This window comes from Xenopus laevis, chromosome 1L (genome assembly GCF_017654675.1).
Source record: "Xenopus laevis strain J_2021 chromosome 1L, Xenopus_laevis_v10.1, whole genome shotgun sequence".
Classification (NCBI taxonomy): domain Eukaryota; kingdom Metazoa; phylum Chordata; class Amphibia; order Anura; family Pipidae; genus Xenopus; species Xenopus laevis.
Genome location: NC_054371.1, coordinates 228,776,806 through 228,793,319, shown reverse-complemented (window position 1 = coordinate 228,793,319; position 16,514 = coordinate 228,776,806). Strand labels below are relative to the sequence as shown.

At 39.4% G+C, this 16,514-nt stretch overlaps 1 protein-coding gene across 1 annotated transcript in view; it reads left to right on the top strand.

The window, feature by feature from the left end:
* The window catches only part of ubap2.L (ubiquitin associated protein 2 L homeolog), a gene marked incomplete at its 3' end in the record, with an annotated part of 37,118 nt that overhangs the window by 10,867 nt on the left and 9,737 nt on the right, over positions 1-16,514 (top strand). The window contains 8 exon segments of the mRNA NM_001096437.1: positions 5,283-5,422; positions 7,715-7,792; positions 8,074-8,184; positions 9,433-9,586; positions 9,665-9,742; positions 9,994-10,051; positions 11,956-12,056; positions 14,126-14,214. Of these exon segments, the coding sequence (NP_001089906.1) occupies positions 5,324-5,422; positions 7,715-7,792; positions 8,074-8,184; positions 9,433-9,586; positions 9,665-9,742; positions 9,994-10,051; positions 11,956-12,056; positions 14,126-14,214 (768 nt within the window).

The following is a 16,514-nucleotide window of genomic DNA, read 5'->3' as shown; positions in this document are numbered from 1 at the left end:
CATTCGAGGATGAATAAACTCGAATCAAGTTTTTTTTAAAATCGAATTTGATTCGAGTTTCCGGGTCGATTCTAGTCATGAGTTTTAAAAATTTTGAATTTATTAATAAATTTCGAATTGGTAGAATTTGGAGTACATGAGAGTTTTAAAAAAACCTTGCATGAATTAGAAATTTGACCCTTGATACATGTGCCTGTTAATGTTAGTAGGGTGGGCAGAGATCTTTGGTACGACCAAAGATTGTAGTTGTAGCTTTTATGGCCACCTTTAGGGTCACGGCACACAGGCAAATTCAGAGAGGTTAGATTCATTTTCCGAAGTCGGCCAAAGTTGCCTCACGAGGAAACTTTGGGCGACTTCGAAAAACAAATCACGCCAAGTGCCATCCTGCCGGCAATTTACATTTTAGCCAACGGGAAGGCAGGGGATTCAGTTTTGGGAGATTAGTCGCCCCGAAGAAGAGGTGATTTGTTGCAGTACGACTAATCTCCCCGAATCTGCCTGTGTGCCCTGACCCTAAAGGTGGCCATACACAGGGAGATCCGTTCATTTAGCGATGTCGCCAAATGAGTGGATCTCTTCCCAATATTTCCACATTGAAGTGGGTGATATCGGGCTGATCCGATTGTGGGCCATAGGGCTGAACGATCGGATCGCGGGACTGCATCGACGAAAAGATGTGGCCGCGACCCAACGGGATTTTTTACCCTTTCGGACAGATATCGATCGGGAAAGCCCCGTCAGAGGGCTCTACACACAGGCTGATAAGCTGTCGACTTGGTCTGTAGTGAGCTCTTTATTAGAGATATCTGCAAGTACAGCCTGGGTTTTTGTTCTGAAGTTAATCAGGCCTTTGCTTCCCCTTTGTTCTTAGCAGCTGTGTACAAGGAGTTGTTTACATTGAGAGGAGTGTTAAATGACTAGCATTGCTCTGTGCATATGTGGTGTGTAATCTAAAAAACTGCATGTGGGCGACCCCTCTGAATCACAGTTGCAGATTTTAAAGGGGTGGGTCAACTTCAAGTTAACTTTTTAGTATATTTTAGAATGGACAATGCTAAGCAACACTTCAATTGTCCTTTGTTTCCATCTTTCAAATGGGGGTCACTGACCCCATCTAAAAACAAATGCTGTGTAAGGCTACACATTTATTTTTATTGCTACTTTTTATCATTCATCCTTCTATTCTGTCCCTCCCCTGTTCATATTGCAGTCTCTTGTTTAAATCAATGTATGGTTGCTAGGGGAATTTGGACCCTAGCAACCAGACTGCTGAAATTGCAAACTGCACAGCTGCTTAATAAAAAGCTAAATACGGTAACTCAAACACTACAAATACTAAAAAATGAAAACCAATTGCAAATTGTCTCAGAATATCACTCTTTACACCATACTACAAGTTTACTCAAAGGTGAACAACCCCTTTAAATTGAAATACATGTACAAAGTTGCAGCAGTCACACACCAGTGCATATATTTACCCATTTGCCAGTTCCATGTTTGTATTCCGTCTATGGGCGGGTTTGTGGGGTATACTCAGCTGTCATCCCTTGTGTTACAAGTCCCCCCCCCCCCACATGTTTATATTTGTCATTGTGACAGTTTCCCTGATAAGCCTGAACCTCTGCTACTGGGAATCCATGAAGTCCCTGTCCCAATGTTCCCATGCGTCACTTCTGTGTGCTACAACAGACGGCCTGTCTAACAACTGTTCCCACATTCTCACATCCGTTCCTGCCCAATCACACATTTCTGCTGAGTTGAAAATTGCCATGTGCTCCAGGCCGACAGTTATACAGAGGGCGGCACTTTAGGCGTTATTCACTTGTGTGCGTGCAAAGTTGCTACTGGGTGTGAGTATCCGTGCAATCACCAGCGCTTGTGAGCAGCACATACACTCAAACCTCAATTTTACATCCCCTGATTTTAAGTTTCCCCTCATTTTACATTGTTGTTTTGTAATCCCACCCATATATTATACATAATACATTTCCCTGATTTTACATTTTCTTGGATTTAACACCATTTTCTTCTGGTCGCTTAAAAAACGTAAAATGGGGGTCTGGAACTTGTGGCGAGTAATGAGGGAAAGGAGTATATTTTGGCATATTTTCCATTTGCACTGTTAAAGGGCCAGTGGACAGATTTCATAGCTGTGTCTCTTAAAGGGGTGGTTCACCTTTGAGATAAGTTTTAGTATGATGTAGAGAGCGATGTTCTGAGACCATTTGGAATTGGTTTTCATTTTTTATTATTTAAGGGTTTTGTGTTATTTAGCTTTTTATTCGGCATCTCTTTAATTGGCATTTTAAGCAATCTGGTTGCTAGGGTACAAATTCCATGCATTTATTTGAATATGACACTAGCATATGAATAGGAGAGGGACTGAATAGAAAGATAAGTAATAAAAAGTAGCGATTACAATACATTTGTAGCCTTACAGAGCATTTTTTGTTTTTTTAACAGGGGGTCAGCGACGCCCATTTGAAAACTGCAAAGAATCAGAAGAAAAAGACAAATGACCATAAAACTATATAAAAAAAAAATAATGAAAACCAATTGAAAAGTTGTTTAGAATTGGCCATTCTATAACAATATAGAATTACCTTAAATGTGAACCACCCCTTTAAGGCCCCATACACGGGCCGATAAAAGCAGCAGACAGACCGAGTCGGCAGCTTATTGGTCCGTGTAAGGGGCCATCCAATGGGCATCCCCGATTAATATCTGGCCGAAAGAGTGTGTGTGTGTGTCTCCGAGGTAACTTCTAATATCCTCATATTTTGCAACATGGGTTACTTTATTTATTATAATACACACGTTTCAGTGAGTCATGTGACAGAAATGACTTCAGAACTCACCGTTTATAACTGATGACATCAGAACTCACTGTTTATAAGGATATAATTTACAAGTCATGCCTTTTGTGTAGTGTGTGTGTGTGTATATGTGTATATATATATATATATATATATATATATATATATATATATATATATATATATATATAATATATATATATATATATATATATATATATATATATATATATACATACATACATACATACATACTAATAGCAGCCAATCAGCAGACAGTATTTACTTTTTCATTTCAAAGAAATCTGCTTTTTGGTCTCTTAATCACAAGATCAGTGTGTCCCAAAAACCGCTGAATCCCAACTCAACAGCAAATTTTTGTGAAAATACATATGCAATATCTTCTATATCCCGGGTAATTTTAGTTATAACTACAACTCCAGAATGCTCAGGGCCTGCGGTTTTCTGGATAAGGGATCTTTCCATAATTTATACCTTAAGTCTACTAGAAAATCATGTAAATATTAAATAAAGCCAATAGGCTGGTTTTGCTTCCAATAAGGATTAATTATATCTTAGTTGGGATCAAGTACAAGCTACTGTTTTATTATTACACAGAAAAAGGAAATACTTTTAACGATTTAGATTATTTGATTATAATGGAGTCTATGGCAGACCGCCTTCCTGTAATTCGGAGCTTTCTGGATAACGGTTTGTTTTAATTCTGGTGTAACTCCCTGCCACATAAGCTGTCACTGTATAAATATTAGGGGTGCACCGAATCCACTATTTTAGGTTTCGGCCGAATCCTTTGTGAAAGACAAATACTGAAGCCAATACCGTATGCAAATTAGGGAAATGAGGTGGGAAAGAGAACTGCCTTCTCTGCTTTTTTCATTTCCTTGTTAACTCCCCAGTTAATTAATTGATTTGACTGTTGTGCACTTTCATGGGAGAAGCCTTTTTTCGGGTCCATGTGAGTACTTGTGCGGTTATTTTTGGAACTATACTGCCTGCGTCTGTCCTGCCCCCACAGCTATTTGTGTTTTCCCAGCAGAGGATAAGCCCTCCAGCTATCTGTTTGATTTGGGGGATTCCTCCTCCCACCCACGTTGTCTCCCAGAATCTTCTGGCCATGATTAAACACGACGTTGTCTTCTGTAGAGCTTCAAGTACTTTTTCCTGTAGGATGTCTGGCTTTAGGAGACCTTGTTGTGGCCAGTAATGTGACTCCTGTAGGAATGTATGTGCTGAATGCTTCCAAGGCTTTCTAAGGTTAGTTCTGCACATCCAACGAGTGGGCTGCCTTCAATGCATCCAATCTGGAACGTTATTGTCCATGCAGAAGTTTAGGGATTGCTTTGGAAGCACCTTTAAAAAGTATGTTGAAAGATGTTTTATCTATCTGACTAAATAGGGGTTTTATTATGCCGACGACATAAACACAGGATTCATTAATTATTTTCCATACTTGGGTTATTCTGTTCCTGGTCACTCTGCATAGACAATACCCTATGATCTGGTGGTTGCATCTGATTTTGGTTTTGTATGTAGATAAACCGCACCTTTCCTATGATGCTCCGGTGGTGCAGATCTCTCTAAACGGGAGGGTTAATAAAAGGGGTAAGCTCCCCCACCTGTAACAAATATAGTGTCCGTGCGATTCTGTTAAAAATATACCTACATTGCATCTGATTTTGCTTATCACATTAAAGGAGAAATAAAGTTTAACTTAAGAAGTAGGTAGAAATGTTGTACATGATGTTTTGTGCTTCTGTACCAGCCCAAGGCAACCACAGCCCTTTAGCAGTAAAGATCTGTCTCCAAAGATGCCCCAGTAGCTCCCCATCTTCTTTTCTGCTGATTCACTGCACATGCTCTGTGCTGCTGTCACTTACTGAGCTTAGGGAGCCACTCACAATATACAGCACACATAGTATAGAAATGTCACAATATAAGGCTGATTAGTCATTAATACACATAATTACTACATGGCAGCACAGAAACCAGTGCAATTAGCATCAGAATTGAATAATCAGCAAACCTGTAGCATCAGCTTATATTACAGCCAGGGAAGCTCATTTTCTGCTGGATAATTAGTGACGAGCCCTAAGCTTAGCTTCTCAACAGCCAATCAGAGCCCACTGAGCATGTGAGTGTCACAGACACTTTCCAAGATGGTGACCCCCTGTGACAAGTTTGAAGTCTTGGATCATTGCTGCTATTGCCAAGCTCAAACTTTAGCCTTGTGCAATAAGTTCATTATATAAAATAGGCCATTTTTAGCCATATTAATATTTAGAGTTTAGTTCTTCTTTAAAGAGGTTGTTCACCTTTAAATTAACAGTTAGTATGGTGTAGAGAGTGAACCACCCCTTTAAGTTATAAGTGTAGGTGATTGTGTTTCTTGGGCTTAGGCTCACAATGTTTATTGTGCTGATGACTACCTCTTCTTTTTTTCAGATTTTCTATTTTGTACATACATTGTTTTGTATATACTGTATATGATGACTTCGGTGGGAAATGAACGAACCCGGGTCACTCGGGAAAAGCCACAGATTTCAACCCCACAGACACAAACCCAGAAACAGGTACAAGTACAGGTACGTGTGGACTTCTCTCTACAAGCCTGGTGCAAGCTGCTAATATACACCCCTGCAGTTTTTTTATGTTTCAAAACCCTATTCATTGCTTTAATATCATGGGCATTTAAAGGAACTGCGATACCAACAAAAATGAATGTGTTTTAAAGGAATGGCCGTGTAATGTACAGTTGCTCTGCACTGGTACAACTGGTGTGTTTGCGTCAGAAACTCTACTATGGTTTATATAAACAAGCTGCTGTGTAGCCATGGGGGCAGCCATTCAAGCACAGGATACACAGTAGATAACAGATAAGTACTACTATAGTTTATATAAACAAACTGCTGTGTAGCCATGGGAGCAGCCATTCAAGTACAGGATACACAGTAGATAACATATAAGTACTACTATAGTTTATATAGACAAGCTGCTGTGTAGCCATGGGAGCAGCCATTCAAGTACAGGATACACAGTAGATAACAGATAAGTTCTACTATAGTTTATATAAACAAGCTGCTGTGTAGCCATGGGGGCAGCCATTCAAGCACAGGATACACAGTAGATAACAGATAAGTACTACTATAGTTTATATAAACAAGCTGCTGTGTAGCCATGGGGGGCAGCTATTCAAGCACAGGATACACAGTAGATAACAGATAAGTACTACTATAGTTTATATAAACAAGCTGCTGTGTAGCCATGGGGGCAGCCATTCAAGCACAGGATACACAGTAGATAACAGATAAGCACTACTATAGTTTATATAAACAAGCTGCTGTGTAGCCATGGGGGCAGCCATTCAAGCACAGGATACACAGTAGATTTAAAGGAGAAGTAAAGCTTAACTGAAGAAGTAGTAGGTTGTATATGATATTTTGTGCTTCTGTACCAGCCCAAGGCAACCAATTGCTAATTGCACTGGTTTCTGTGCTGCCATGTAGTAATTATGTGTATTAATGACTAATCAGCCTTATATTGTGACATTTCTATTCTATGTGTACTGTATATTGTGAGTGGCTCCCTAAGCTCAGTAAGTGACAGCAGCACAGAGCATGTGCAGTGACACAGCAGAAAAGAAGATGGGGAGCTACTGGGGCATCTTTGGAGACACCGCTCTTAACTGCTAAAGGGCTGTGGTTGCCTTGGGCTGGTACAGAATCCCAAAACTTCATGTACAACATTTATAGCTACTTCTTTAGTTAGGCTTTAGTTCTACTTTAAATCAGTGTTCTGAGTTTCACTTTCAGCCTTTATTGACTGACTCTTGAGACACTGTATCCTAATCTTGCTGTTTTAAGAATACCCTTGGGGAGAATATTTTAGCTTTTTCTTAACTTACATGCATTCAATTTTACTCTAAATTCAATTGGCTAAATTCATTGAAAAAATCTTTTTCAAACCGGACAAATTTTACCTACCCGAAAACTCTAATCGAATTCAACCAAAATCGATTCGTGTTTTTTCTCCGGGAAAAACTCATGTAAGGAAAGCTACAAACATCTCCAAAGTGGTCCTTGCACCTTTCCAGTTGACTTATACAGTAATCCGGCAGGTTTTGGATAATTAATTCCCTAGTCAAATTTGACAGTTTTGACCAGACAAAAATGAAAATTAGAATTTTCAATTCGACCTTTAAAGGGGTTGCTCACCTTGGAGTTCATTTTTAGAATGATGAAGAGTGATATTCTGAGACAATTTACAATTGGTTTTAATGTTTCCTTATTTGTGCTTTGAGTTATTTAGCTTTTTAATTTAACAGCTGTCTAGTTTGCAGTTTCAGCCAATTTGTTGCTAAGGCCCAAATTCCCCTAGCAACCATGCATTGATTTGAATAAGAGACTGGAATATGAATAGGAGAGGCCTGAATAGAAATGAGTAATAATAAGTAGCAATAGCAATACATTTTGTAGCCTTACAGAGCATTTGTTTTTAAGATGGGGTCAGTGACCCCATTGTGAAAGCTGGAAAGAGTCAGAAGAAAAAAGCAAATAATTAAAAAAACTATGAAAGATAAATAATGAAGACAAATTGAAAAGTTGCTTAGAATTGGTCGTTCTATAACATACTAAAAGTTAACTTGAAGGTGAACCACCCCCCTAATCTGCCCCCTAATGTACAAGTCTTTCTCAACCGGAATAGTTTATGTTGCTGCCTTTCCCTTACTCAACACTATGCATATCTCATTCCTTCTTTGCATTTACACAAGCAGACGCTGCCATACCGCTTGTCGTTCCCATACAATGACCTGAAACCGTTTAAGCTGCTGTTACTCGTCCTATACAATCCTAATTCCATATTGGTTTTCTTTAAAGGCAACCGCTGAGCAGATTCGCCTTGCACAGATGATTTATGACAAAAACGATGCGGATTTTGAGGACAAAGTGAAACAGGTAAAGAAAATAGAATTGTTCACGTGGGGGTTGTTATGAATTGCCATTTAATTCAGATATTCGGTTAGAGGGACTGTTGCAGTGTCAATAAATGAGCCACTCCGCTTAATGTCATAAGTAACTAATCATTTTAAAGTGGCCACAGATGTTAAAGATTTTACTCTCTTTGACGTCCTATTTTAGTGCGAAACGACAAATCCATCAAATTATTGTGAGGTTAGTGGGTATATTTTTAATGCACTCTAAAATGAGAAACCTGTTTGATCTTTTGTGATGTGCAGCTTATGGAAGTCACAGGAAAGAACCAAGACGAATGCATAGTGGCACTTCATGACTGTAACGGAGATATTAACAGAGCTATAAACATATTGCTGGAAGGCAATTCAGATACCGTAAGTTGTTCACTATATTTCAACAGAACCGTACTCATTAAGGGGATTCAGGGGTTATTTAATATAAGACACTGCCCAGGAGCAGTAACCCATACTGATTAATCAGCGGGTAGCATTTACTGGTCACCTGTTTAAAAGCAAACATCCTATTGGTTGCTAAGGGTTGCTGTTCCTGGGAAAGCTTGATACCTTTCATTACATATGGGGGTTAGACTTTTATATGGGAAAAGGCACAAGGCTAGGTCTGCGCTTCCAGAAAACTGTTGCCTGACAAAAATGCTTTGGGGGCTCTGAGGATTGCATTTTTAAACCAAAAGCACCCTAAACCTCATAATCCACTTGCACTCTAATTTCCTGAAAGCATTTATCTGCATTACCTTAAAGGAGAAGTAAAGGTTAAAACTAAGTAGCTTTATCAAAAAGGTCTATATAAATACACCAGTAACCCCTCAAAGTAATGCTGCTCAGAGTCCTCTGTCAAAAGAAACAGCACATTTCTTTCCTTCTATTGTGTACTCATGGGCTTCTGTATCAGACTTCCTGTTTTCAGCTTAAACCTCCAGGGCTAGGGCTTGAGCATGCTCTGTTTGCTCACCTCCTTGCTGTAATCTGAGCTCAGAGCTATGAGACAGCAGGGAGAGACTCAAACAGGAAGTGGTCACAACAAGCTAATATGGCAGCTGTTATCCTAAACAAACAGAGAGAGCTTCTAGAGCTGTTTACTCCGGTATTGTAAATTATTCTGCAGAATAAATTACAGTGTTATAGCTTGTACTATTTTTGTTAATCTATTGCCAAATAAATTGTTTCGGTAGCTTTCCTTCTCCTTTAAGAAATGAAGATCATTTTGGGTTCATAATACTGGCTTATTAATGGAGGAATCAATACACACGTGTTAGAACTGAATCGTCAGGGAGAAACAGTAGAATTCTACCTATGTCTGACAATTCGTTACTAACAGTGCCTGATGTTTGGGTGCCTTTATAACTAGCCCAATTAATGAGCTGATCTATATCAAAGCCTTCTGCTGATATCTGTCAGCTCATCTCCCGTCATAAACGCACTGATTATCAAATGAAAATTCCTTCGTATAATTATATTGATGCGTGTATGACCACCTTTACAAGGGTGCAGACCCATAATTAATTTTGCCACATAATAGGTCTTTAATAGTAATAGTTGAGGTTCAAAATGGGGTTGTTCCCATGTTTTATCACCTGCCCATAATCTTTCTTCCTAATATCATAGACATCTTGGGAGACTGTTGGGGGTAAAAAGAAAAGCATTGGCAAAGAGAGTTCCGAAAACAAAGAAAACCGAGAAAGGAGAGGCGACAGAGAAATGAGCCGTGGCCGTGGCAGCTCCAGTAGGAGAGGACGGGGAGGAAGCCGTGGCAGAGAGTGTAGGTCGTCTTTTTTTTTTAACATCAAGACTTACCTGGGCTGTCAGTTTCTATATGTAAAGACATATTATTTTACAGTTAGAGCAGAAGAAAACGGTGTAGACATCGGCCCCGGGGACAGACCTTCTGACCGTGGCAGGCGAGGTCGTGGCAGAGGTACTACACAAGCATTACTGGGGGTCATTTGTCAACACTGGGCAGTAAACCATTGCAACCAATCAAATTCTTGCATTCATTCTTCTACCTGCAGCTGGCTTTTAAAAGCCACTCACTGATTGGTTGCTATGGGTAACTGTCCATGGGCAAATTTGCCCAGTGTTAATAAATTAGCCCCATTGTGTTTATTTGATGACTTCCATTTCCATATTCAAACCGCAAAATAAACGTCTTTCTATTTTCTCTGAAAGGATTTGGAGGCAGGGGCAGAGGAAGGGGAGCAGGAAGATTTTCTGCACAAGGCATGGGGTAGGTGCATATTATTAATGTCATTATTGACTGGGCCAGAGTAATCCCTATTTGTCTGAGTTTTCTTATCTGCCAGTGGGTGCCAGGCCCAAACTGAAAATCTGTGGATTCTAGCAAATGCCAAAGAGGCTGCTGTAAGATGCCAGACGGTCACTATTCATTGAACTGGTATGGGATCTGTTATCTAGAATGCTCAGGACCAGGAGTTTCCGAATAAAGGATATTTCCGTAATTTGAAAAGGAGTTGTTCACCTTTGAGTTAACCTTTAGTATGATGTAGAGAGTGATATTCTGAGACAATTTGCATTTGGTTTTCATTTTTTATTATTTGTGGTTTATTGAGTTATTTAGCTTTTTATTCAGCAGCTCTCCAGTTTGAAATTTCAGCAATCTGGTTGCTAGGATCCAAATTACCCTAGCAACCATGCATTGATTTGAATAAAAGACTGGGATATGAATAGGAGGGGCCTTAATAGAAAGTATTACCATATATACTCGAGTATAAGCCGAGTTTTTCAGCATCCAAAATGTGCTGAAAAAGTCTACCTCGGCTTATACTCGGGTCACCGGGCAGTAGCTGAGATTGCAGTCACTTTTAATCATTCCTATACCAACAGTTCACTTGGGGAGAGACTGCAATATCCCACAATGCCCTCTGTTGGTTATATGAAAGATTAACAGTGCACCCTCTGTTGGTTATATGAAAGAATAACAGTGACTGCAATATCACACAGCGCCATCTGTTGGTTATATGAAAGAATAACAGTGACTGCAATATCACACAGCGCCATCTGTTGGTTATATGAAAGAATAACAGTGTGCCCTCTGTTGGTTATATGAAAAATAACAGTGACTGCAATATCACACAGCGCCCTCTGTTGGTTATATGAAAAATAACAGTGACTGCAATATCACACAGCGCCCTCTGTTGGTTATATGAAAGAACAGTGCGCCCTCTGTTGGTTATATGAAAGAATAACAGTGACTGCAATATCACACAGCGCCATCTGTTGGTTATATGAAAGAATAACAGTGACTGCAATATCACACAGTGCCCTCTGCACATGGTCTGTCACCATCAACTTTGCAAAGAAGTCCGGTTGATAGCTGGGGGGGTCGCTTTGGCAGAATGTGCGCTGCTGGGAGACAGGGCTGTAGTTGTGTCTAGGCTTATACTAGTCAATAAGTTTTCCCAGTTTTCGTAGGTAAAATTAGGTACCTCGGCTTATACTCGGGTCGGCTTATACTCGAGTATACACGGTAATAATTATAAATATGAAGTTTAACAAAGCATTTGCTCAGTGACCCACATTTGAAAGTTAGAAACAGTCAGAAGAAAAAGGCAGTTCCAAAACTATAGAAAAAAAAATGTTGCTTAGAAATAAAAAAGGAAAACCAAATTGTCTCAGAATATCACTCTATATCATACTTAAAGGTTAATGTGAAAGTGAACAACCCCTTTAAAGGTGAACCACCTTCATAATTTGGACCTTCATCCCTTAAGTCTACTAGAAAATCATATAAACATTAAATAAACCCAATAGGCTGGTTTTGCTTCCAATAAGGATTAATTATATCTTAGTTGGGATCAAGTACAAGTTACTGTTTTATTATTACAAAGGAAATTAATTTTAAAAAATGTGGATTATTTGATCATAATGGAGTCTATGGAGATGGCCTTTCCTGTACCAGGACCATTTTTGATTCTTAGTCCAGATTTAGTGGGTACCATTATCTTTGAGGATGGTTTTCTTGGAAGACCGTTCCTACTTCTCATTTTTCCTTAGCCGATTGCAACCCACAAATGATATGTGGCTATGAGCAGCCTGTGGGAAACTAGCAAAAAGTTTGTTGCTTTTTTAGTATGTTACCATGTTTCATGAAGGCTTCACTTCTTGTTCCAGGATATTTAACCCTGCCGATTACACTGAACCAGCTGCTACTGATGCTACTGGGAAAACAGATGTTTGGGAAACTGGTCAGAGTGATGGAGATGATGGAACAGGTTAAAATATATGTTTCTTTGTTAATTGTAGATCCTCTCCATACCTGTTGAATTTAGCATCTGGCTGTCCCTGTTGATGCTAACGATAAGGACCAGCCAATGCAATCTACCTACCACTTATATTATCAAGCAGCCAGTAAGAACATATTCTGGGGTGACCACAGGAATAGTCTTCTAAACATTCAGATCACTGTGAAGTTTTTTCAACTCCTGAAGGTCCCTTAAAGGACCAGTAACACCAAAAAATGTGTGTTTTAATGTAATGAAAATATAATGTAGTGTTGCCCTTCACTGGTAAAACTGATCTGTTTGCTTCAGAAACACTACTATAGTTTATATAAACAAGTTGCTTTGTAGCCATGGGGGCAGCCATTCAAGCACAGGATACACCGTAGATAACAGATAAGTACTACTATAGTTTATATAAACAAGCTGCTGTGTAGCCATGGGGGCAGCCATTCAAGCACAGGATACACTGTAGATAACAGATAAGTACTACTATAGTTTATATAAACAAGCTGCTGTGTAGTAATGGCGGAAATTGAAAAAAGGCAATATGGCACAGGTTAAATAGTGGATAACAGATAACACCATTATGTTCTACTGAGCTTACCTGTTATCTGCTGTGTAATTTGATTTAAATGGCTGCTCCCATGGCTACACAGCAGCTTGTTTATATAAACTATAGTAGTACTTATCTGTTATCTACTGTGTATCTTGTGCTTGAATGGCCGCCCCCATGGCTACACAGCAGCTTGTTTATATAAACTATAGTAGTACTTATCTGTTATCTACTGTGTATCCCGTGCTTGAATGGCTGGTCTCATGGCTACACAGCAGCTTGTTTATATAAACTATAGTAGTACTTATCTGTTATCTACTGTGTATCCTGTGCTTGAATGGCTGCCTCCATGGCTACACAGCAGCTTGTTTATATAAACTATAGTAGTACTTATCTGTTATCTACTGTGTATCCTGTGCTTGAATGGCTGCCCCCATGGCTACACAGCAGCTTATTTATATTAACTATAGTAGTACTTATCTGTTATCTACTGTGTATCCTGTGCTTGAATGGCTGCCCCCATGGCTACACAGCAGCTTGTTTATATAAACTATAGTAGTACTTATCTGTTATCTACTGTGTATCCTGTGCTTGAATGGCTGCCCCCATGGCTACACAGCAGCTTGTTTATATAAACTATAGTAGTACTTATCTGTTATCTACTGTGTATCCTGTGCTTGAATGGCTGCCCCCATGGCTACACAGCAGCTTGTTTATATAAACTATAGTAGTACTTATCTGTTATCTACTGTGTATCCCATGCTTGAATGGCTGCCCCCATGGCTACACAGCAGCTTGTATATATAAACTATAGTAGTACTTATCTGTTATCTACTATGTATCTTGTGCTTGAATGGCTGCCCCCTTGGCTACACAGCAGCTTGTTTATATAAACTATAGTAGTGTTTGTAAAGCAAACAGATCAGTTGTACCAGTGCAGGGAAAAACTGCATTATATTTGTATTACTTTAAAACACTTCTTTGTTGATGTTATTGTTCCTTTAAGTCTTTTATAATTAGATGGTCATTGTAACTAGGGATGCACCGAATCCAGGATTCGGCCTATCTCAGCAGGATTCAGATTCGGCTGAATCCTTCTGCCCGGCCAAACCGAATCCTAATTTGCATATGCACGTGACTTTTTGCACAAAACAAGGAAGTAAAAAAATGTTTTCCCATTCCCACCCCTAATTTACATAAGCAAATTCAGTTTCGGTATTCGGCCGAATCTTTCGCGAAGGATTCGGGGGTTCAGCCGAATCTAAAATAGTGTATTCGGTGCATCCCTAATTGTAACATTCACGACATTGTAGTATCTGTGTCCTGTCTCTGTTGATGTGGAGGTATAGTAAACATGTTTGACCAAAATGTGCAGGTTATTTAATTCCTCCAGAGAAAAATAGTCTTATTTTAAAAACTAAAGTGCAAGTGTGTGTGTTTTTGTTTAACATGCTTCATCTTCCCAGTATTTGTGTAAGTGATTGTCGACTCCATTGTTTTATGACAGAGATTGCAAGCAGTGCGTTCTTGCCTCCTGTGAAAGGTGCTTGGCGGAATTCCTTAGAGGAGTGGACAACGGAAGACTGGAATGAAGACGTAAGTAAATCGACTGCTGCTTCCTTGTTACAATTGTCTTTGGTTCCACTGGGTCTGAAAGCTTCTGTTCCTTGTAAAGTGCCGGAATGAGTGATTAGGCTGCAGTACATTTTCTACACTCTAAATTATAAATCTACAACCAGCAGCCTGGTTACTGATGTTGCTTTTAACTCTTAACCTGCAGATTCGAAATGCAGCCCCTCTTTTTCCGAGGGGCTTGTATCTCATGCAGAAGTTTCCTGCTATGTATATGTGAGACTAGAGCAAATTATCACTTCTATTTTAGTAGCTGGATTGATGCTCTGCTTTGCCTTAGAAGTGCTCACGCTGGCTACCCTGTGGTACTGTTATCCCTTGTAATCGAATAGGGAATTTAGTACTCTTAACTCCTTGAGGCCATTGGGGGGGGTGGGGGTAGTTATGTCTGTATAAAACTAATTCCTATTCCTTTTTTTAAATAAAAGGGGTAGTTCACATTTAAATTGAGTTGAAGCATTGATATTCTGAGACAATTTGAAATTACTGTTCATGTGCAACTTTTTATGATTTTCAGTTATTTAGCTTTTTATGTAGCAGCTCTCCAGTTTATGCCAGCAGCTTTCTGGTAGTTAGGCTACAAATTACCCTAGCAACCAGGATGTTGTTTTGAACAGAAATATGAGCAGGAGAGGGCCGGTGTAGAAAGTTAATCTAAAAAATCGAAAGACCAGAAGCATAATTTAGTACTCTTACACCTGTGAGGAGCCTTATGCAGATATAACTAGTTTAATGTCCTTCTGGCAGCTCAGTAATTCAGGTGCAGATTCTGATCTATTACAATTTTGCAATATTATGTTGATACATTTCTCAGCAGCATCTCTGTAATATTAGTAACTATATTGTATCCGTTCTTACAACTGCTTGTAATGGAACCCAGAGGTTCTGCTCAGTAAGGACAAAGATAAGAAATGTATAAACTAAATGTATCAACTTAGAACAGTTTATATAAACAGAGACACATGGTCAGATTCGAGGTAATTAGTCACCCAGCGACAAATCTCCTCTTCTTCGGGGCAACTAATCTCCCCGAACTGCCTTCCTGCGGCTAGAATGCAAATCACCAGCTGGTTTTCTGAAGTCGCAAAAGTTTCTTCGTGAGCTTTTTGTTTACCAGCTGTCCATTTGGTATTTTAGCAGCTTTCTGGTTGCTAGGCTCCAAATTACCCTAGCAGCTAGGAAGTATTTTTTATTTTACAGAAATATGAGCAGGAGAGGGCCTGCGTAGAAAGTTAAAAAAAAAAAACACCATTAGCATAAAAATATAGCCTCCAAGTGCAATCGTTTTTGGCTGCCGGATTCAGTGACCCCCAATTTGAAAACTGTAAAGAGACAAAAGTGGAAGTTGAATGCAGAATAACAACCAATTGCAAAGTTGCTTGGTATTGGGCAGGGATCCCCAACCCGTAGCTCATGAGCTCATGAAGTTACTCACCAACCCCTTGGATGTTGCTCCCAGTGGCCTCAAAGCAGGTGCTATTTTTGAATTCCAGGCTTGAATGCAAGTTTTGGTTGTATAAAACCCGGGTGTACTGCCAAACAGAGCCTCAATGTAGATTGACAATCTAGAATGTAAATTGCCGGATGGCAATCGGAGCCCTTTCTTTTTCCGAAGTTGCATCTCGAGGAGGAAACTTCGGGCGACTTTTGGAAAACGAAGCACTCCAAGTGCCATCTCGCTGGCAATTTAGATTCTAGCCCGCAGGAGGTAGTTTGGGGAGATTACTCGCCCCAAGGAAGAGGCGATTTATTGTCTGACGACTAAATTTCCCCGAATCTGAGTGTCTGTCTCTGCCCTAACTAGTGCTGGCTAACTGCTAATTGGGTCTATCATTTGTCATGTCACTTGGCCTGTTCATAATGAACTGTCAAATACCGGGCAGGTGTAAACTTGGTTTACTTTAGGGGGTTATTGATCTCATTATTTTCTGAAATATAATCCGACCAAATCTGCACAGGTTTTCCCCCCATATTTATTAATCCATTTACCTGAAAACTTTGTGTGGGGGGGGGGGAACTCATTTTTCAGATTTTCTGCCTGAAAAACTCTGGCAACAGGACTGAGATTTTGGATTCAGACTTTTTCCATCCTCTGGGTATAATAAAAATTTTTTTTTTTTTTTTTTTTTAAAAAATATCAGATTTTATAGTAAAAAAAAAAATGTAGTTTTTGGCATTTGGACTTTAATGAATATCCCCTTTGTATGATGCAGAGAGTGATAATCTGAGACAATTTGCAATTGGTTTTAATTTGTGGTTTCTGA